General features: G+C 42.2%; 1 protein-coding gene across 12 annotated transcripts in view; it reads right to left on the bottom strand.

The window, feature by feature from the left end:
- KIF1B (kinesin family member 1B) overlaps window positions 1-23,196 on the bottom strand; it is a 170,583-nt gene that overhangs the window by 46,129 nt on the left and 101,258 nt on the right. For 9 of the 12 annotated variants that reach the window (XM_058443749.1, XM_032758878.2, XM_032758879.2 and 6 more), the window contains 9 exons: window positions 19,573-19,666; window positions 17,620-17,768; window positions 15,436-15,614; window positions 14,604-14,741; window positions 13,145-13,393; window positions 4,885-5,003; window positions 2,538-2,623; window positions 2,077-2,206; window positions 1,747-1,909 (listed from right to left, as the gene is read on the bottom strand). In XM_058443749.1, coding sequence (XP_058299732.1) covers window positions 1,747-1,909; window positions 2,077-2,206; window positions 2,538-2,623; window positions 4,885-5,003; window positions 13,145-13,393; window positions 14,604-14,741; window positions 15,436-15,614; window positions 17,620-17,768; window positions 19,573-19,666 — 1,307 coding nt within the window. The remainder of the gene's footprint in view (window positions 1-1,746; window positions 1,910-2,076; window positions 2,207-2,537; window positions 2,624-4,884; window positions 5,004-13,144; window positions 13,394-14,603; window positions 14,742-15,435; window positions 15,615-17,619; window positions 17,769-19,572; window positions 19,667-23,196) is intronic. The other 3 variants (XM_032758874.2, XM_032758875.2, XM_032758876.2) reach the window with 1 other exon arrangement.

Below are 23,196 nucleotides of genomic sequence, written 5' to 3'. Positions count from 1 at the left end.
GTGTTCCCACAGTACTAGTAACGTTTTTTTCCTTAATAGCAATGATTTCACTGTAATGATGTATTTACATGCCTCTCTCCCCACCAGACAGCAAGCGTTTTCCCACAGGTCTCGACACAGAAGATACTCTGGAAAGTTCTGTTGAACCAATGGGCTATATTTAGTTATTTTCATAGATAGTAAGATGTTATCGTTCTCTCTCTCTCTCCCTATTATTAGTCTGAAATAAAAAGAACTGCACAGTTAACGAGGACTCAACACAAAGATTTACTGCCAGATAGAAAAATCCATCAGAAGGACACCCCTTCCATCAAGAAAAAATGGAGAAAAAGAAAATATTTTCAACTGGGGGGACAGAGAGACTGGTAGTATGAACTTGTTGTCTTCCAAATTAGTTCACCAGTCTGAGAACACTCGCATGCTTTTCCCAAGTGCTCCAAATCCCTGATTCCTGTATTGCTGGCACTGCAGCATTCTTGGGGTTCCCTGATGACAGGTGAACTCATTCACAGAGCTCTGCAGCCATACCTTCCCGGCACAGGCCAGAGGAGCGACTATAAAAACACAGGATGCCTTTGAGGCTGCTTTCAACACAGGCAACATGCCCTTTTCCCCAGAGCTAACACCAGGTAGAGATGCTGCTCTTTTTAGGAGATTGTAGGACAAAGGTCAACCCACTATTATTGTCACTTCAGACATTAGTTAACCAAATAGATGTTTTCCATCAAATATATCAGTTGCCTGATTAGAATAATAGCAACAGTTCCAAAAAACAGATTCATCTGGTCAACACTATCCTGCCCTAAGTTTGAGGGTATGAGTGAAAACACATTAAATAGGTGAAATCAATGCTCGATCGGTAATATTTCAACAACTATGAGTTGTAGCAAATGATATTAGTGGCTTACTATATAGTGATCACATTTAACTCAATTTTCTGTGATAAAACCTATACAAAAGCTTTATAAACTGCACTAGGACCCATGGGAAGGCCAAGGCACATTCTGAGGGGAGAGGGATGGCAGAACCCAAAGCAGCCTCTTGGTGGCACCAGTGGCAAACTGAGGGCGGTAGGTATGGAGGGGTCAGACTTCAGTCTCTTGTACTGTGGCCCTTTCCAAGTACTGAAAAGACACATTGAAGTTTGGAGGTATTAAAACTGAAGATTCACAAAAAAGTGTTTTCCTGGGGCAGTCTTGAGAAGAAAGCATCCAGAGCACAGGGTTTGAGAGGGCCGCAGGAAAGAGCAAGTCCTATGTAGATGAGAAATGAGAGGTATCACATCTTCTCTGTATACTAGCTTTTCTCAGCTGATGTAGAATTTATTCTACTTTACATTGTTTAAATTTTCCTTTTCCCGAGTATTAAGTAGGCGTAATTGGTAGCTAGATAAGTCATTGCTTTCAGGCTTATTAATAAGACATTTCAACATGAAGAGGACTAGAAAGACTCATCAACAGGCTTATGTGATCAGACCCTACGTTCCTGGTAAAGGGAGACTGGTCACGGCAGAGCCCTGCAGCAGGATGCGCGGCATGCTCCTCCCGCCAGGGAACCCTGTTGCTTTCCAGGACAGGTTTCTGGTTCTCACTCCCATAGGAGTGATGAAAGCATTTTCCTTCAGAGACTGGTCAGTCTTTGTCTCAAGAGTGTTAATCCTTCACACATGTAAAGCACTCTACAGTGCACGAGAGATGTCACCTCAGTTAGCAACTAGCTGGGAGGCAGAGCAAAGGGGCAGCTTACTTGAACTGACAGAAGATATCTGCATACTCTGGGAGGATTCCACTGGCCTGCAACACTGTTACACGGAAAGTGAAGGCACTGCCCAGTTTCAGGTGGTTGCCAATCTCTTCAGAAAACCCTTCCATTACCATCTTACCATCCAGCAAAGTGCTTGACTTCAAATCTAAAGAGGGTCAAATGAAGACACAGATGGTTCAAATAATGCAAAGAGGAGGGAGTTGGGCATTCTTTCCATTCCTAGTTGATGAAGGCCACTATGTCCCTTGATAATGGTCAATATTTTCCCTTTGTCGAAAATGTCCCCAAGCACAGTAAACTCTGTCTACATACCTAAGTCATTCATTCGATTAATTTCTTCTGGAGGAGTGATGACCTCAGAACTCTGACCCTGTCCTTCCACAATCCTCAACTCCTCCAAGGACAGACCGGAACGAGTCATTGCAACAGACGAAAAGTCACTCTGAAAAAAAGGCAGGGGCAGGTACATGGTAAAGTAGTATAAAAACATATTTTTCCCCAGTTGCCTTACTTCTGTTTTTCTGCCCAACAAATAATAGTGACTGGAAAATTATATGGACTGAGGGCTGTCTGAGGAAAGGCAATGAATAAAATATGAATGTTGAGTCTATACACCTTTACCTTCATAATTGTTAGACATGTCCCATATTCTATTGAACTACTCTGTGGCAACCAGCACCCTGTAATTTTCAGTTTTACAGGAGAACTGATCTCCAAGGCTGAACATTCTTTCTCTTTCCACAGGGTTTTCCTTCTTCCTGACGGTTTCTCACCTGATTAAAATATTCATTATCAAAAGATATTTTAGCTGTTCCTGACTGTCGAATTCCAGAGCCATAATCAGGAGCTTCTTCATCCGCTAAAGCAGAAAAAAAAAATTAGCAAGATTTGAGTGAGACTACACAGGGTGAGGGAGGGAAAAGGCTCTTGCTGGATTATAAACTCAAGTCTTTGGCATGAGAGAATGAGTAGTAACATGGCATGGGCTGCTTTGCACTCTATTCATGTAGATTTATCAACTTCCTCAGTGCAAATGAGACTAGTCAATAAAGAATCGGTTTTAGACCGGGTGCGGTGGCTCACGCCTGTCATCCCAGCACTTTGAGGGGCTGAGGTGGGCAGATCACGAGGTCAGGAGTTCGAGACCAGCCTGACCAACATGGTGAAACCCCATCTCTACTAAAAATACAAAAATTAGCCAGGCGTGGTGGCGGGCGCCTGTAATCCCAGCTACTCAGGAGGCTGAGGCAGGAGAATTGCTTGAACCCAGGAGGCGGAGGTTGCAGTGAGCTGAGATTGCGCCATTGCACTCCAGCCTGGGCAACAGAGTGAGACTCCGTCTCAAAAAAAAAAAAAAGAATCGGTTTTATTCTTGAGATTGTTCAAATGTCATACCTAGAAATCCTGACTGTCTCCATGCTGGCAAGATAATAGTCAATAATACCCAACAAATACTTGAAAATATTACATTGTACTTTTGGAGGAGACTTCCATATACTCAACACTGGGGATTGTGTCACAAGTTTCCATGGGGGAAAGGCTGAAAGATCACTGGGCACAGCACAGCATTTGGGAATTAAGACAGAAAGATTACAGAAAATGACCACATTCTTTCCTCAGAACATAGGCTGGATCATGGAAAAATGGAAAGTACCCAAATCTTTTTTTTTCAATTGTTTTTTAAGAGATGGGGTCTCACTGTGTTGCCCAGGTTGGCCTCAAACTCCTGAGCTCAAGCAATCCTGCCTCAGCCTCCCAAGTAGCTGGGATTACAGGCACGAGCCACCACAATCAGCTTATATCAGCTTGACCCGTGCATTACAAAACAGCAGCCAAACAAATGTCTATTATAAGTACTCTGAGGAAAAAAAAAAAAAAACTAAGCAAGACAAAGGCCTAACAATCATTTGTTAATAATGAAGCAGTTAAGATACATTATTTAGGCAAGGCTGGGCGCAGTGGCTGACGCCTGAAATCCCAGCACTTTGGGAGGCCAAGGTGGGCAGATCATCTGAGGTCAGGAGTTTGAGACCAGCCTGGCCAAAATGGTGAAACTTCGTCTCTACTAAAAATACAAAAATTACCTGGGTGTGATGGTGGGCACCTGTAATCCCATTTACTAGGGAGGCTGAGGCATAAGAATTGCTTGAACCCAGGAGGCAGAGATTGCAGTGAGTTGAGATTGTGCCACTGAGCTCCAGCCTGGGCAATACAGCGAGACTCCGTCTCAAAACAAAATAAAAGGCCAATGACTGGCTGGGTGCAATGGCCCGCACCCGTAATCTTAGCATTTTGGGAGGCCAAGGCAGGAAGATCGCTTGAGCTCAGGAGTTCGAGACCATGCTGGGCAACACAATGAGACCCCAACTCTATAAAATTTATAAACTTAAAAATTAGCTGGGATGGTGGTGTGCATCTGTAGTTCCAGCTATTCAGGTGGCTGAGGTGGGAGGATGGCTGAGCCTGGAGGTGAAGGATGCAGTGAGATATGATTGCACCATTGCATTCCAGCCTGGACGACAAAGGGAGACCCTGCCTCAGAAAAAAAAAAAAAAAAAACACGCCGATGACTTTTATATAGTTAATGCAAGAGATGTTCTTTAACATGTTTAAGGAAATCTCTTTACCCCATTATTGCAAAGTGGCAGTAGTCTGGAATAAGCAGGATCTATTTGTGATACTTGGGAACAATTGCTAGAAAGGGGCAACAGGCCAGGCGTGGTGGTTCACGCCTGTAATCCCAGCACTTTGGGAGGCCGAGGCGGGCGGATCATGAGATCAGGAGATCGAGACCATCCTGGCTAACATGGTGAAACCCCGTCTTTATTAAAAACAAAAAATTAGCCAGGCGTGGTGGCGAGGCAGGAGAATGGAGTGAACCCGGGAGGCGGAGCTTGCAGTGAGTCAAGATAGAGCCACTGCAGTTCAGTCTGGGTGAAAGAGCGAGACTCCGTCTCAAAAGGAGCAATAAAGGCTTTCTCCAAAGTATGTGTATGTATATTACACATACAAACTCCCCACAGTTTGTATGTGTAATATAAGTGTGACCCAGGCCGAATCAGCCTGCTTTGTCTCTAGACAAAGAACTCACAGCTCTCATTTCAGAAGAGAGTCACCTACCTGCGATGGCCTGTACAGCCACACGCAGAAATCCCCGCACTTCGCCTTTCTCACTGACGATGGCCACCCTGTGGATCAGGGGCACGGGATACAGCAGATTGCTCAGGTAAACAAATGCCCTAGAGACAGAAACCAGGAGACAAATGTCAGAGCATCCATGGAGAGATAAACTGGCTTTCAGATTCACTGAGACCATCTTCCTGCAACTGTGAGCTGACTTCTGGCCTTGTCTTAAGACCCCTTCTCAGTTCTATCCTCTCAGATTTGCCTCCAGCTGCCTTTTCAGCACAGATAATGAACAAGCAAACGCTTGGCAGAACTGTTGACGAAGACCAACACACACCAAATCATGCTCTAAAACTTAACTACTGTAGGGAGAAGAGTCACACCTGGAAGCAGACATTCAAGATACTGCTCTATGAATGCTGCTGTGGGCAGGTTGGAGGAGGAGCCCATTCAAGAGCTTAATTTTTTTTTTTTTTTTTTTGAAACAGAGTCTTGCTCTGTCGCCAGGCTTTAGTACAGTGGCACGATCTCAGCTCACTGCAACCTCCGACTCCCTGGTTCAAGTGATTCTCCTGCCTCAGCCTCCCGAGTAGCTGGGATTACAGGCATGCGCCACCATACCCAGCTAATTTTTGTATTTTTAATAGAGATGGGGTTTCACCATGTTTGTCAGGCTGGTCTCAATATCCTAACCTTGTGATCCACCCGCCTCGGCCTCCCAAAGTGCTGGGATTACAGGTGTGAGCCACCGTGCCCAGGCGAGCTTAACCTTTTAATTTAAGAAATTATAAAGAGGTTTTGTTTCATTTTTCCCAATAGATAAAACAGAAACCAAGAGACAAAAAAGGCAGGGAAATGGGACAAAATACAGTTAACAACTCTAAAATAAATTCCATATCACAGCATTATAGTCTTTATTGGTTATTTTTTGTTTGATTTTGAGATGGAGTCTCACTCTGTCACCCAGGCTGGAATGCAGTTGTGCGATCTTGGCTCGCTGCAAGCTCTGCCTCCCAGGTTCAAGCCATTCTCCTGCCTCAGCCTCCCGAGTACCTGGGACTATAGGCGCCCACCACCACGCCCAGCTAATTTTTTTGTATTTTTAGTAGAGACAGGGTTTCACTGTGTTAGCCAGGATGGTCTTGATCTCCTGACCTCGTGATCCGCCCACAACAGCCTTCCAAAGTGCTGGGATTACAGGCGTGAGCCACCGCGCCTGGCCTATGGTCTTTATTGTTACCTTATTTATTTATTTTGAGATGGAGTTTCGCTCCTGTTGCCCAGGCTGGAGTGCAGTGGTGCAATCGCAGTTCACTGCAACCTCTATCTCCCAGGTTCAAGCAATTCTCCTGCCGCACAGCCTCCTGAGTAGGATGGGTTCCTCCCCATTGGTCAGGCTAGTTTCGAACTCCTGACCTCAGGTGATCTGCCCACCCTGGCCTCCCAAAGTGCTGGGATTACAGGGGTGAGCCACCATGCCTGGCGATTTATTGTTACTTTAAGAAATGACTATTATTGGCTGGGCGTGGTGGCTCATGCCTGTAATCCCAGCACTTTGGGAGGCTGAGGTAGGCGGATCACCTGAGGCCAGGAGTTCGAGACCAGCCTGGCCAATGTGGCAAAACATTGTCTCTACTAAAATTATAAAAATTAGCCAGGCATGGTGGCATGCACCTGTTGTCCCAGCTACTTGAGAGGCTGAAGCAGGAGAATCGCTTGAACCAGGGAGGTGGAGGTTGTGGTGAGCCAAAATTGCACCACTGCACTCTAGCCTGGGTGACAGGGTGAGACTCTGTCTAAAAAAAAAAAAAAAAAAAAAAAAAAAGAGGCCAGGCGCCGTGGCTCATGCTTGTAATCCCAGCACTTTGGGAGGCTGAGGCGGGCAGATCACAAGGTCAGGAGATCAAAACCATCCTGGCTAACACGGTGAAACCCCATCTCTACGAAAAATACAAAAAATTAGCAGGGCGTGGTGGCAGGCGCTACTCAGGAGGCTGAGGCAGGAGAATGGCGTAAACCCAGGAGGCGGAGCTTGCAGTGAGCCGAGATCGCTCCACTGCACTCCAGCCTGGGCAACAGAGTGAGACTCCATCTCAAAAAAAAAAAAAAAAAAAAAAGAAATGACTATTATCTTCAGGCAGGGTGACTGACAAGGTGAGGTCAGCAGACACATATGGGCAGAGAAGCCCTGCAGCAAGAAATTTTTGAGTTCTAAGATTAGAGAAGACTCTGAATGGGCACCAAGATAAATGTTAAGGGCCGGGCATGGTGGCTCATGTCTGTAATCCCAGCACTTTGGGAGGCCGAGGCAGGTGGGTCACCTGAGGTCAGGAGTTCGAGAACAGCCTGGCCAACATGGTGAAACCCTGTCTCTACTAAAAATACAAAAATTAGCCAGGCGTGGTGGCAGGCGCCTGTAATCCCAGCTACTCGGGGGGGCTGAGGCAGGAGAATCGCTTGAACCCAGGAGGTGGAGGTTGCAGTGAGCCGAGATCGCACCATCACACTCCAGCCTGGGGGACAAGAGCAAGACTTCATCTCAAGAGAAAAAAAAAAGAAAAAAGATAAATGTTAAGGCAGAAGATGACAGTTGATGCCTAAAATGTTTGCTTTTGCTCCTAGAGTTCAAAACCTAATTCAGAAATGCATAAGTAAAAGGTAAATTATAGCTCTAACACTTTATATTTCAAGCAAACTAGCAAAGTCCTATCACATTTGTATTTTCTTCTTTATTTTGTAGCTATTACTTTTTTAAAAAAGCAATAAAAACTGGTGGTCACAAAGCTAAAGAGTGTTCATTCCAATTAGTGAAAGGGAAATAGAATCTAGTTCCTACTATGATTCTAGTCTTCCCATTTGGTATATGCTGATCTTCGAACATAAGACAAAAGACAAAGATAGACACTTGTATCAATAAATCAAACAAAACCAAGTGACACACATGTTTATCTGATGCTTCTCCTACTCTGAAATCTATTTTAAAACAAAGAGAGGAGGAGGATGGACTGGGTATTTGGGATTTCAACTCAAAGTAATGAAAATTATGAAAACAGACATAATACATCACAGAAAAACAAATGTTAACATGACTAGAGCATAAATGAAATACAAATGAAAAATATAACAAAAATAACTGCAAATGAACATTAAATCAGATGAAATAATGCCACTTCCCTTTCAGTCTGCTCCAAAGCAGGAGAGAGAGAAATGCTAAGAAACAGAGAGCTGAAGCTCTGGTGTAAAAAAACATGAGAATGAAAAGTTCTAAAAAGTTCTAAACAAGACCCCCAAACAACAACTACTGCAACAGAATTTAAAAGACTAAGAATTTGGCGTAAGGTATCAAATGGATAATTTCACTTTCAAAGACATATACAGATCACCCTCCTCTATTATGGGCACCCCAGCTAGACTTGCCCATTTCAAGGCCTGGGCCATTAAAGAGCCATCGCACATGTCCCCTGCCTGGAGTCCTCTCTGTACTCGATGCCTACACCTCATGCCTTTGATGTCTTTTTTTTTTTTTTTTGGGACGGGGTTTCACCATGTTGGCCAGGCTGGTCTCGAACTCCTGATCTCAGGTGATTCACCCACCTCAGCCTCCCAAAGTGCTGGGATTACAGGCGTGAGCTACCACACCCGGCCTCATGCCTTTGATTTCACATCTTCAGGTCTTATTTCAAACACCACTTTCTTATAACAGGTCCCCCAATGTTATGTGATCTCCGGCAACACACACAACTATTTCATCACTGCTATAATTTACATTTATTTGTGCAATTATTTAATTTATGTCTGTGTCATCCATCAGACTATAAGTCTATGAGGGCAGGAACCATGTCTGGTTTTGCTCACTACTGTCTGCAGAGGGCTGGGCCACTCTATAAATATTTGGTAAGTGAATATCTACGTACATAAGGGAACAGGAAAATGATTTGCCTCTTATCTTTAAGTAGAAGTGGAAGCTTTTCTAGAAAAATGGGTTATACCAGAAGCAGAAAAGTAAAGCCATCCAACTGATACTAGGTTGGTTTTTCAGAGCCACCTCACAATGGATATTAACTATATAGAACATATTTAGATTCCTAACTATATCTAATTTATCTTAAAAATAGCTATTCAAAAACAGGAGCCACCTTTTTTTTTTTTTAAGAAAGCTTATATTAAGCACACATTACATTAAAGTACTGTTTGCGCACACAGTAAAGATGAGATTGCCTTTCTGCCTATGGCAATGGCCAGTCCAAGTGTGGGAGCATTGAAGGCCATTATTATAGATTTCCCTTTCTAGATAATTCTGTAATTCTATGGCAGGGACATCAGCTCCATGACTATACAATCACACATTCACTAGGCAGTACCTTGTTATGTTACCAGAATATAGCCCTTAGCTCCAAATCAATGCTATATAAACATTCTATTCTGAGGCTTTTTAAACAGAATTTTGATAATTACTCTGCATTTTTGAGAATCCTTATACTTTGACCTAGCAGACTGAAGGAGAACAGGGATGAGAGAGGGGAATATGTAAAGGATACATTAGCAGAAAGTTCAATGAAGTTACTTCAAAAAGGGAAACAAACTGGTCAACATAAAGATAAGAAAAATTAGCAAAATTATGGTGCTACTTATAGAAAGAATGTCAGTTAAGGTACTTAGAGAGATCACAGAATAATCATCTTTAACCCCCTTTTAACCCAGAAGACTAGCTTAAATATTTTACATTTCATCACAAATTATGATGGATGGTTCATAACATCCCAGCATGCCATAAGAGAATAGCTAAAGGGACAAGCTCTTTTTCACTTGCAATATAAAGTTTTAGCAGAGGCAGTCATGGCTAAAAAACAAACTTACTAATGGAATTTCACAAGAAACTAATTTTTTTTTCCCCCTAGACGGAGTCTTTGCTCTGTTGCCCAGGCTGAAGTGCAGTGGTGCCATCTCGGCTCACTGCAACCTCCGCCTCCCGGGTTCAAGCAATTCTGCCTCAGCCTCCTGAGTAGCTGGGATTACAGGCACAAGCCACCATGCCTGGCTAATATTTGTATTCTTAGTAGAGACGAGGTTTCACCATGTTGGCCAGGCTGGTTTTGAACTCTTGACCTTGTGATCTGCCCACCTTGGCCTCCCAAAGTGCTGGGATTACAGGCGTGAGCCACCGCACCCAGCCAGAAACTAAAAATTTTACAAGTGATTTATATTTGCAATTATATGCTAATTGGAGAAATCCAATCTTGTGAATCACAAAAACAGGAAAGTAGTTACTTTCCTTACACATATAATGACCACTACACAACTGGGTGATGTTGCATTATTGTAAATTTTGTTTGTAGAAGAGAAATGTAGTCAAGGGCAAAAATGGAAAGCTATCCTTCACTTTACTGATTGCTATTATATTATTTCACTTCCTCCCCCAGTCCTTTCTTGCAAGGTTAGAACTTGGGAACCTAAACAAATGGAAAAATCAATTCCTGAGCCATAGCTCCTTAAGTATTTTATGTGAAAATCAAAATAGAGTTGATTGCTTTATACTTATACTTACATCTGATATGATTAAAAGGAAGAAAACTATAAAACTAGAGAGAAAACAATACATGTATCCTCAGTTAATTTCCACATGAAGTGGGATTGTTTTGAGTTTCCATACAACTTCCTCAAAATACAAATGCTTCTTAGTAGAAGTCTTAACCAGGATATTCATTTTTGCTAGTGTAGATGACAGAATATGAAAGCTGAAAAAGATCTTTATGGCTCTTTATTTCTACCTGTTATTCACTTTACACTTGAGAGCCCAAAAGGCTTCAGTTTAAGTTGCTTGTCGTAGTGACAGAGATGGCCTAGGACCCAAGGCTTCTCCTGACAATTAGGTCAGGCTTCTCCTCACCATGTTATGTAAGATGAAGCTGCCTACTCTTCACTGCAATGGTATAGAACACAAGCGAACAGTTTTAGAAACTGTGTAATTAGCACTGGGACAAAGTTTATGGCCAGAAACTGGGTTTTAACTTCCAGCTCCCTTAGAATAGGATAGAAATGTGCTGAAGAACACAGGCAGCCATCGAATGAAGCAAGCATTATTGTCCCATTATTTGTACATACCTTTCTCAATTTTAATAAAAATCAGCTTCTCTGAAATTCTAAGTATCTATTCATGGCGATACACCAGTAGAAAACAATATTCATGGCCACATAATCCCTTTATGTTTATTCATGGAAAAACTGAATTCTAAATGCTCCTTTGCCATTGGAAAACCCAGAGACTGTCTAATAATACTATGACTACAGTTACACTAGAGACTTTCATTTCCATCAAAAAAGCTTTTCTTTTCCCCCTTTCCATAACAATGATCATCTTCTAATTTAGTTATGAGGTTCCGACCATGTGACCAATACCATACTACAAATTCTGTTTTATTTTATTTTATATTTTTTGGTAGAGTTGGGGTCTTGCTCTGTCCCCAGGCTGGAGTGCAGTGGTGCAATCATGGCTCACTGCAGCCTCAAACTCTTGGGCTCAAGTTATCCTCCTGCCTTAGCCTTCCAAGGAGCTGGGACTACAGGCATGCACCACCACACCCAACTAATTGGTTTTTAAATTTTCAAAGAGACAGGGTCTCACTACGTTGCCCACTCTGGTCTCAAACTCCTGGACTCAGCCTCCAGAGTTGCTGAGATTACAGGTGCGAGCCACTGCGCCTGGTGAGATAAATTTAAGAACCTATGTCTCTACTAGGTCAGCAGACTCGCTATCCTTTAATTTTTAGATAACTGGTACTCATCCATTTAACAATGACATAATTCCCTTATTTATAACGGATTCAACAATATGTGATTCTAATGTACCAGTAAAGTTAAATTTAATACTTTTAAACCTGGACATACTTTTTGGTTAATCCAATGCATGCTCTACTGTTGAACTTGTAATTTAAATTACCTCAGCATGAAGGCTGGAGATGAACAAAGACACCAGTATTACGTGCATAGAGAGTTCTGCATCACTGAAAGATGGATGCACGAACTGAGAGCCAGAGACAATGCCTCAGTTTGGTGAACTAGTCTTAACACAAAGCAGTTTCATATAGCACCGAACAAAGATTCATTGTTTTTTTTTTTGAGACGGAGTTTCGCTCTTGTCACCCAGGCTGGAGTGCAGTTGTACAGTCTTGTCTCATTGCAACCTCTGCCTCCCGGGTTCAAGTGATTCTCCTGCCTCAGCCTCCCAAGTAGCTGGGATTACAGGCACCCACCACCATGCCCGGCTAATTTTTTGTATTTTTAGTAGAGACGGGGTTTCACCGTGTTGGGCAGGCTGGTCTCAAACTCCTGACCTCAGGTGACCTGGCCGCCTCGGCCTCCCAAACTGCTGGATTACAGATGTGAGCCACCGCACCCAGCCTAATTTTTATATTTTTAGTAGAGACGGGTTTCACGGGTCAGGTTGGTCTCAAACTCCTGACCTCAGGTGATCCACCCACCTCAGCCTCCCAAAGTTCTGGGATTACAGGTGTGAGCCAAAGTGCTAGGATTACAGGGGTGAGCCACCATGCCTGGCCAATATTCACTGTTGATGGGGTCAATAGATGATTTTGTGAGCTTTATCATTATAAACCCTATAGGTTAAAATTTTAGCAGATGCCAAAGATCCATAGATAGGCTCGGTGAAACTGGCCAAAGAAAGGCATCCATTTTAGGTAAAGGAGAAGCTTAACTTTCCTGATTCTTTTTAGGACTCAGTAGACTAAGCAAAAAATAAATTTAACTGTACTCCTGAATCTACTTTTGTCCTCTGACTCCTGCAGTACCACAAATTCTTCAGCCAAACCTTGGCCTCGCTCTGCCCCCTCTCTCATGTTACCTCCGTATGCTTTTTCAATCACAATCCTTTAAAAAGGAAACATCTAGACCATAATACTATTCACTGAACCCACTACATTTGACTCTTAGCTTTACTTTCTCCTTTGGGGTTCCCTTCTTCAGAACAAAATTTCTGGGCAATTTAAGACAAGGTGTCTTCCATGCAGTCTTTATATATTGCTATGTATTGTGCTAAGTAGACTGAGGACCTCACACACAATGCCTGGGAACTGTCTCAGACCAGCATTGACAAAGAGCTTGAAGTATTGGAGAACTTGAAAAAGAGCATTCATGAGTTGAAGTGGCTAATGCAAGGTTATCCAAAATTGCGCAAGCAGGGAGGCCTTCAGAGCAAGAGCTGGTCCCTTTTCGCCTTTCTCACAATAACCTCACCAACCTTCCCACTAAAATGAACCAAGGGGATCGGTCGTAAAACGGGTCATGCCCGTCACTGAAGAGATCTGATCCCTCCTCCGTCCCTGCGTCAGAGCCGGCGTCATCCACGAATGCCTCATCATCAAAATCCTCCATCTCATCTTGCTGCTCGTCAGCCAGCTCAGTGATGTCGGAATCGGCCGTGGAAAAAGTGGGGGAGGGTGTGCGGTCGGCAAGGCGCTCATTCACACAGCCGTGGAAAATGGGGGAGCTAGACACCAGGTAAGACGCCAATTAACACAGCCAGGGAGAGAGGAATAGTTGGTTAAACAGGAAGCAATAGGTGCCAACAGGACAGAATCCACTGGGGAATCAACACAATAAAAGCAAATGGAAAAGCAAAAGGATAAAATAAGCATAAATCATTTGGGTCAGGTGAAAGGGAACAAGGGCAAGTTGAAAAAGTTATGTAAGGACTGATCCTTAGAATAAGAAAAGCAAAGGAAACACGTGAATAGACCATCCTAGGTAAATACTGTGCTATAACACGTTTACATTCTCCAGTTCACATAAAAGATCAGCATCCAGGCCTCAAAGGACCCACTCAACATCAAAGTGAAACAAGAAGGCTTTCAATCTTTACTGAAATTCTCACGTCATTTTGGAGCAGAAACCAAAATGGATGAAATGGCATATGGCAAAGCAGCATGTGCTTTGCTAGGGTAAGATGTGTTTGGCCAATTCATCTCTTTGAAAAACTACTTTGCTATCAGAGTAGAGTGGAAAAGATTTACTTCATTTCCACAACATACTATGACTTCAGCAACTCCTTTTTACCCAGCCTCTTTAAAAACCATCACAAGGTTTTCTGCAATTGAAAAAGCAATTCAAATTCTGAAATCATAAGCTCAAAGTTAAATTTCCCTGCTTTGAAAATTCGAAACCTCTAAGAACACTTGACTCAATATGGACTCATAGAGACACTATGTGTTTTCATTAAGTGCTGGAAATAATGTATAAAAAATGAGGCTGAAGGGGACTACCAAGGTGCAATTAATTTACCCTTGCAATGACTAAAGTGGGATGAATTGCTTTTTAAAAAAAGGAAGAACAAATCAGATCACGAAGAGATTGTGTCTGATAAGCTGTACTATGAATTTAAACTGTGTAGAATACAGGCATAAGTTTTCTTTTCCTTCTAAATTTATCTTAATCAATTACAGAACACTTTGTAAGTTTAAAGTCAGGGAAAATTTAAATACTTTGGCTGAAAGTTTGAGACTCGAAACAAAAATGCCTGCTGAATACAACTGAAGGGAAATATACCAAATGATGCAGTGGTTGTGAGTGGATAAGATTACAGACAAGGCCTTTTTACACCTTTTTTTTTCCTCTTAACTTTTTATATTATCTGCTCAGGTTTTAAACACTTAAAACTATTCATTATTTTAAAAGAAGACATCAACAAAATCATCACTTACCTCCCCACAAGTTTGAACCAGTGGAACCGATCATAGAAGGGATCGCTGCCAGTCACAGTGGTTTCGCTTTCATCTTGGGCACTGGAGGCCATCTCCCCTGCCCTATCATACATCTCTCGCATCAAATCCAGCCTCTGCCTATTTAGTAAACACAAAGCACATTGGGTTAATATAATGAGATTGCATTAAACTTTCACTTTGGAAGCATCTTCCGTTCAAGATTTTCTTCAAAAAAAAAAGGAGTTGCTCCCACTATTTAATGTTACTTAAAAAGAATGAAGCCCCAAAATTCAGAAACCAGCACTCAGTATCTAAAGTGTCTTGATTCCAGAGATAAGCCATCAAAAGTCAAGAATGGCCACCTATCCTCTACCAGGTGAAAAGTCATAAGAGGGAATATTGTAGGTCAACTGTATGTGACATCTCAAATACACTGAGACAGGGGGAAATACCTCATCATACTACATGTAAAAGAAGCTAGATTATAACTTCCATGTTTATTATTTATTATCCTGAGGTCCAGGATAGAAAAGATGAATAAGTTCTAAATCTGAAACAGAAATATGATGAAACTGGAATATTTAAAATTTAAAAGAGGGTCTATGGAGGGTAAACTTAAATATCTACAAACGTCACAGTGTGTGAGGAGTGCATTTATTCACTTAAAAGAAAACAGATGGATGGTAATACCATTGGCCAGCAACAACATTTAGAAAGTACAGGGAAGTAAGCAACAGTGTCCCCAGAGAGAGGAGAGCTGGAGGGAGCTCACTTGAGCAGGTCATTGTTATTTCCTAAATAAAACAACCAGCCTTTATGAATGTTTTCATACTTGAGTTTCTCCAAAGACCAATAGTGTGTTGCTCCATTCTTCAAATCCTGGACTTCTACTGCTACCACTGTGCGAGGGAAAGGCCTGTCCTCATGAGTTTTTTCCATCTCAGTGGGAAGTAATTCAGGAGGCAAAGGGGAGTACAGTGTGTCAGTCAGCAGAACAAACTGAAACTGCACCTGAATGGAAAGAACAAACCATTGACAAACGGTTTTCAGCAAGCAAGCTTCAGAGATGAGACGATACAATCATGCCCAATGGGAAAGAGGTCTAATGTGCTCAACAAATATCTTGTGACTAACTTTCTACTGAAAAATATGGCCACCTGTTAGCAGTCATAGGGAATAACCCTAACTTCAAATTAAGCTATTTAAGGACTTTGTTTTCCTAGCCTGGCAGTGTTTTTGCACATACTAAAGTCTTCTTGAGGGGAGGCACGGTGGGGACAAGGTTACACTCTGTCACCCAGGCTGGGTGCAGTGATGCAATCACAGAGCACTGTAGCCTCCACCTCCTAGGCTCGGGTGATCCTACCACCTCAGCCTCCTGAGTACCTGGGACTACAGGCATGCATCACCAGCCTAGCTAATTTTTTACAATTTTTTGTAGAGATGGGGTTTTACCACATTGCCCAGGCTGGTCTTGAACTCCTGAGCTCAAATGATCCACCCGCCTCGGCGGCTCAGATCACAAGCACAACCCACCACGCCCGGCATAAAATCTTTATAAATACATTTTGATTGAATGAATGAAGACTTTTATAGAATTTATACCAGAGACCAAAAGGTGGGCCACAAAATGCATATCTAGTCCCTCACTAATGAGAGAGGATGAAAACACAGCAAGGTTTCCCATTTTAAATTCAGAGGATTGCAACTACTGCTCTTAAAGGCGTTTATTTGGCTGGGCATGGAAGTTCACACCTGTAATCCCAGCACGCTGGAAGGCTGAGGCGGAAGGATCACTTGAGCCCAGGAGTCTGAGACCAGCCTAGGCAACATAGTGAGACCCTGTCTCTACAAACTGAGCCCAGCCCAGAAGGTGGAGGCTTTAGTGAGCCATAATTGCGCCACTGTACTCCAGCTTGGGCAACAGAGCCAGATCCCATCTCATAAAAAAAAGTGCTTATTATATGGTAAGTACTTCACGACATCGCATCATTTATTTCTCACTACCACGCTATAGTTTCACCAACAAATTATTAAACAATTATTTAATATTAATTAAATGCTATGCACAGTAGTAAGAAAAAAAGACAGTTACTGCCTTTATTTAGTCTACTTGAGGAGAGGAGTGGCTAATAAATAATTATAAAATGAGAAAGGCTGCCGAGATTATGAATGAAGAACGTATCGTATTCCCTAAAACTAGAATTTAGTTCTAGGAGAAGATAATTAATTTCCCCAAAGTTAGGTGGTCCATGATCTTACCTACTACACAATATGGTCTTCCACTGTAATCTTAGCAGTGAAGAAACTGATAAACATGGGGGCATACAGAAGACTGAATCTAAGGTTTGGTGTGAAGTTTTGGTAATACTTACAAAAATGAATAACATTTATTGCCTTTTACCATGCCAGGCACTATAAGTGCTTTATGAATATGCCCATTTTCATTCCTCACAAAATCCCTTGGTGCCAGATATTGCTGCAAACCCCATTATGTAGATGGGGGAATGGAGGCACAGGGCTAGGGGGATCAACACCACTCGTGGAGCTGGGACTGGAACCTGGACTGTCTGGGTCCAGGGTGCATGTGCTTGTCCACTACACAACAGTGCCTCTCAGACCCTAGAGGAGGAGCAGATCAATGGCAAAGGGGCATACCAAACTTAGAGGTGCAAACTTAATAATAGAAAAGCAGAAGAAAATTAAAATTATTCAGAAACCCAAGAGAAGTATTTTTCTATTACTATGTTTCTCCAGTTTTTGTGAGGAATATAGTCTATTTGTAAAATAAGCTAGAAAACATCTGTTTTTTAAAAAAATTTTACTTAACAAAAATTTAATTAGTGCCTACTATGTTCCAGGCACATATATTAAATAAAGACATATATAAAGCTGTTTTATAGCACAAAGTGGCTGAGTTCCCCCAAAGGAAAGGTTAATTCAAGGAGAGAGCCCAGATGCACCCACAGCAGGCTCGGCTTTGCCTCCAGCTCTCCTGTGTCCTCCTGCTCCATACCTTCTTTTTCAGTTCCACACTGATGGCATTGGCCTCCTTTAGGTACACAGCATTGCCCCAGAGTAAGTCCCGTAATGAAGTAAACTGATGAGACTTCCATTTCCGGAAGGCCCATTGGGCCAACTCAAATTCATGCTGTGTCCAAGGAACTGAAAGAATGAATGATGCATATTTAATGGCAATCTTACAACTATATAAAAATTACACCTCTCTTCTAGCTTATCTCTTTTATCAAGGTGAGGTGTTTTCCAGTTTCTCTCCATTCAGCTGCTTTTGTTTCTTCTTCTTTTTAGTAAAACTTACCAAATTCTGTTGATATTATGAAAGCAATATATACATTTCAGAAAATCTTTAAAAATCCTACTTTTGTATTTATTTAAAATAGTACAACAAAGAAATAAATTTTTCTTGTTTTAAAAAAAAGGTATAGCATGTGGGCACAATAAAAAAAAAAACACTCCTGGCTAGGCGCAGTGGCTCACGTCTATAATCCCAGCACTTTGGGAGGCAGAGGTAAGCGGATCACCTGAGGTCAGGGGTTTGAGGCCAGCCTGGCCAACATGGAGAAACCACATCTCTACTAAAATTACAAATTACAAAAATTAGCCAGGCGTGGTGGCACGCACCTGTAGTCCCAGCTGCTCAGGAGGCTGAGGCATGAGAATCGCCTGAACCCAGGAAGCAGAGGTTGCAGTGAGCCAAGACTGCACCACTGCACTCCAGCCTGGGTGACAAAGTGAGACTCTGTCTCAAAAAAAAGAAAAAAAGGCCGGGCGCGGTGGCTCATGCTTGTAATCCCAGCACTTTGGGAGGCCGAGGCGGGTGGATCACGAGGTCAGGAGATCGAGACCATCCTGGCTAACACGGTGAAACCCCGTCTCTACTAAAAATACAAAAAATTAGTTGGGTTGAGTGGGCCGAGATCCACCACTGATCCAACCTGGGGTAGGAGAGACTCTGTCTCAAAAAAAAAAAAAAAAAAAAAAGAAAAATACAAAGTATGACTTCATTTTTTTTTTTTTTTTCTGTTACAGAGAGAAACAAGGTACCATCTTACTTATTTAAAAATAAGAAATTGGCTGGGCACAGTGGCTCATGCCTATAATCCCAGAACTTTGAGAGGCCATGGCAGGCAGATCACCTGAGGTCGGCAGTTTGAGACCAGTCTGACCAACATGGTGAAACCCCGTCTCCACTAAAAACAAAAAATTAGCCGGGCATGGTGGCGCATCCCTGTAATCCTAACTACTTAAGAGGCTGAGGCAAGAGGCGGAGGTTGCAGTGAGCTAAGACTGCGCCATTGCACTCCAGCCTGGGTGACAGGAGCGAAACTCTGTCTCAAAAATAAATAAGTAAATAAATAAATAAATAAGAAATGTAATACATAAAGTAAAAGTTTCTTCAAAGTTAGTTTGAAGCCTTGAGATTGCCAAGAGGTTAGATAGAAAAATGAATTGTGATAAGTGTTCATACTGCATTATAACGCAATAAGTAATAATGAAAGCCCCAACTCAACTAAGAAATGCTGGAAAACCTAAGATAAGCAAACATGACTAAGCAACATGATTAGAAATTTGCCAGAAATGGCTTCAAATTGAACAGACTGTCTTAACAAAGATTAAGCTCTATATTTGTAATAGATATATAAAAGTCACATCTACAGCAATATGAGAGACAGTGCATGTAAACTTTCTAAGGGATTTAAATGAAGATGTGCTCAGAAACCTTGTGAAGGTCTAAGAACACTATCACTCCCATCCCCATCTCATAAAATACGGCCTGGATTCTCAACACTGCACATCTATTCAATCATCTGTAAACTGGCTCAGTAAAATGTCAATAAATGATAGGGCCAACTAAGAGGAATCCAGCTTTGATTATGCATAAATGACTAATTTGATAATATAACTTCAAAAAGATATACAAAGGAAAGTTTCGGTCTCTAGATTTCACCTTCTTCCTCTTCTTCCTCCTCTTCAGTTGTTTCTGCAGCTAGGGATCGGGTTTCAACCTGCTTCTGCAAGGCCTGCAATTTACTCTCATAGTCCTGAATGAAAAGAAAGGAGATAACATGTAGGAGAGGGAAGAAATAAGAGGGCAGGGAAGGAGAAATGGAAGGAATATTGGGGGAAGTAGAGAAAGCAAAGGACAAAGAAAAGAGACAAAGGCAGGAAACAATAATAAAAAGACATACAGAGAAATGTTTAGGAAAAAAACCCACAAAGCACACAAGATGGTCTGTAATGGGTAAATGTTAAAAAGAAAAAACTCACTGCACTATGTTTCTACTCCCTCAAAGACTCAAGAGTTCTTTATCTGGGGTAGTGGTAGGAGAAAGGGGGAATTTTTAGGTGAAATAATGCGTGTATACCTTAAGCGTTAGAATATATTCAAGTAATATCTTATATATCAATAATTCCAGAGAAAAACAATATTGAAAAGATTAAATTTACCAGTATCATCAAAAATCTCAATTATCTAACTCTTTGGAAGGAAAAAAAATTAAGATTGTAGACTTTGATGCTTCCTATGAGTGAAAAATTACTATCTTTGATCAGTAGGAGGATGAGTTTAGCCTTCAGGTAACCAAAAGCTCATAGTGCTATTAAGACTGAAATAATTTATAGACTGCATTTATTCAAGTAAGACACTTTATTTTCAATATGCAACTATAAGATGGATTACTGACCGGATGCAGTGGCTCACACCTGTAATCCCAGCACTTTGGGAGGCCGAGGTGGGTGGATCACCTGAGGTCGGGAGTTCAAGACCAGCCTGACCAACATGGAGAAACCCTGTCTCTACTAAAAATACAAAAATTAGCTGGCCGTGGTGGCACGTGCCTGTAATCCCAACTACTTGGGAGGATGAGGCAGAAGAATCGCTTGAACCCGGGAGGCAGAGGTTGAAGTGAACAGAGATCGCGCCACTGCACTCCAGCCTGGAGATAGAGCGAGACTCTTCCTCAAAAAAAAAAAAAAAAGGATTATTGTAATACAAATCAGATGTATCCTTCATTTTTCCATCTACTCCATGCATTTTTCAATAAGGGTAATATCACCCCAAAGGGGCCAAAAAATGGTTCTCAGAGGAAGAAAAAAATCTTAGTCTTTTAATATATGAAGTACAAATATATACAGTATACAGATACGTAGTATATCTGAGGTATGAAACTCTCATGGTGGGGAGAGAATAGGGGACAAATGTCTAAAAAGTTTCCTTAGGTTGTTAATTTGAAAAACTTGAATTTTAGTGAAAATAAAATAAGTAGGGTTAAGAAAGAGACCTTCAAACAGCGCAATACTAAATTACAGCATAAGCATAGCATTTTAAGATTTACTGCCAGGGTTTCCTCCTTCTTTTTTGAGATGGAGTCTCACTCTATTATTGCCCAGGCTGGAGTGCAATGGCGCGATCTTGGCTCACTGCAACCTCCACCTCCCGGGTTCAGGCAATTCTCCTGCCTCAGCTTCCTCAGTAGCTGGGACTACAGGTGCCCACCATCATGCCCGGCTTATTTTTATATCTTAGTAGAGACGGGGTTTCACCATGTTGGCCAGGCTGATCTCGAACTCCTGACCTCATGATCTGCCCACCTTGGCCTCCCAAAGTGCTGGGATGACAGGCCTGAGCCACCGCACCCAGCCCTGCTTCTTTTGGTTCCCTAGCAGTGACCCAATTACAGGCTGTCATGAGACAAAGGGTGTATGACCATCCACTGTTTCCAAACAGAGCTCTCCAAGTCCCACATCAAGCATTCCATGCGTCACAAAGCACTGCTGAAAGCCATTTAGCAAACTCCATTACAAAAGGAGCTCCCAAGCAATGCTCAGAAGGATGCAAATATCCTCTATGGTTCTGGTCATTTGTCAGTTACTCTCACAAAGGAAGTGTTCTCTTTAGATGGGCAGGCAGTGACCAAGACCACGAACCAACTACATAGCTCTATTAGATATCTAAACACACTTTTTAGGAGACTACATATTATGAAAAAAAAGGAAAAAAAATTAAACTGGTAAAAGGCTTGGGTTTGGGGTCCTGGCACTTGTTCTTACTAGCCTTATAATTCTGATAAAGTTAAATCCTCTCTAAACCTCACCTTCTTCATCTTTAAATGAAGATTTTACCATTTGACCTGCCTACCCACACAGTACTAGAGGAAGGACCAAGAGATGAACCATTTTAAAAACATGTGAAAGCCCTCTTACATGGTAATACAATATCGAAATGTCAGGCAATTTTTTTTTTTTGAGATGGGGTCTCGCTCTGTCACCCAGGTTGGAGTGCAGTGATACGATCTCGGCTCACCACAACCTCTGCCTCGCAGGTTCAAGCGATTCTCCTGCCTTAGCCTCCCAAGTAGCTGGGACTACAGGTGCGTGCCACCATGCCTGGATAATTTTTTGTATTTTTAGTAGAGACAGGGTTTCACTATGTTGGCCAGGCTGGTCTCGAACTCCTGACCTCGTGATCCGCCCACCTCGGCCTCCCAAAGTGCTGGGATTATAGATGTGAGCCACTGTGCCCAGCCTCAGGCAATGTTTTTTTTATAAAAGGTTATTTTTTAAGCATACATAGCACCTAGATCTTGGTTTCTAAGTACCACTGCCACTGAAAGGAACCAGGGCTCCTTGAAAAAAATAGCTGATTCCAGGTCTGAAGCAAGGGAAGTACAAGGTGAGTCTGAAATACTTTGTGTCAGAAAAGATGCAAGAACTCAAACACCACTGCGGCCATTTCAAAACGACACAGGATCCCACTGGCCAATAAATCAACAGAAAAATAACACAGTACATTGAATATAGAAAGAATTCACGATTCCATGGTGATACTAAAAGGAGAGAAAAAGGGGAAACTTTTCTTTAAATAAAAATTTTTTAAAAGCTAGCTAATTACCAGGCATGGGGCATGCACCTGTTCATTTCAGCTACTTGAGAGGCTGAGGCTGAGGCAGTTACTGGCCTCCCAAAGTGCTGGGATTACAGGTGTGAGCCACCATGCCCAGCCCCTGGGACCCCTGGAGCCCAGGAGTTGAAGGCTGCAGTGCTCTATGATCAGGCCTGTGAATAGCCACTCCAGCCTGGGCAACACAGCAAGATCCCATCTGAAAACCAAAAACCAAAAAAAAAAAAAAGGTGGCTAATAAATGCAGAAGAAATGGCAATTGGAAAAATCACCATATTGCAACCCCAGATGTAATAACTGAATCATGCAAGGATAATAAATACTAAAATAGGCCAAGCACAGTGACTCAACGCCTATAATCCCAGCACTTTGGGCGGCTGAGGCAGGCAAACTGCTTGAGCCCAGGAATTCCAGACTGGCCTGGGCAACATGGCCAAACCCCATGTCTACAAAAGAATACAAAAATTATCCAGGTGTGATGGCACACACCTGTAGTCCCAGCTACCAGAGGGGCTGAGGTAGGAGGATCATTTGAGCCTGGGAGGCGGAGGGTGCAGTGAGCTGAGATCGTGCCACTGTACTCCAGCCTGGGCTACAGAGGAAGAGACCCCATCTTAAAAACAACAACAATAACAACAAACAACAAAAAGCTAAAATAATTGAGCAAAAGAT

This window comes from Hylobates moloch, unplaced genomic scaffold, assembly GCF_009828535.3.
Source record: "Hylobates moloch isolate HMO894 unplaced genomic scaffold, HMol_V3 SCAFFOLD_9, whole genome shotgun sequence".
Classification (NCBI taxonomy): domain Eukaryota; kingdom Metazoa; phylum Chordata; class Mammalia; order Primates; family Hylobatidae; genus Hylobates; species Hylobates moloch.
Note: the sequence above shows the minus strand (reverse complement) of the source record. Positions and strands in the feature narration are given on the sequence as shown.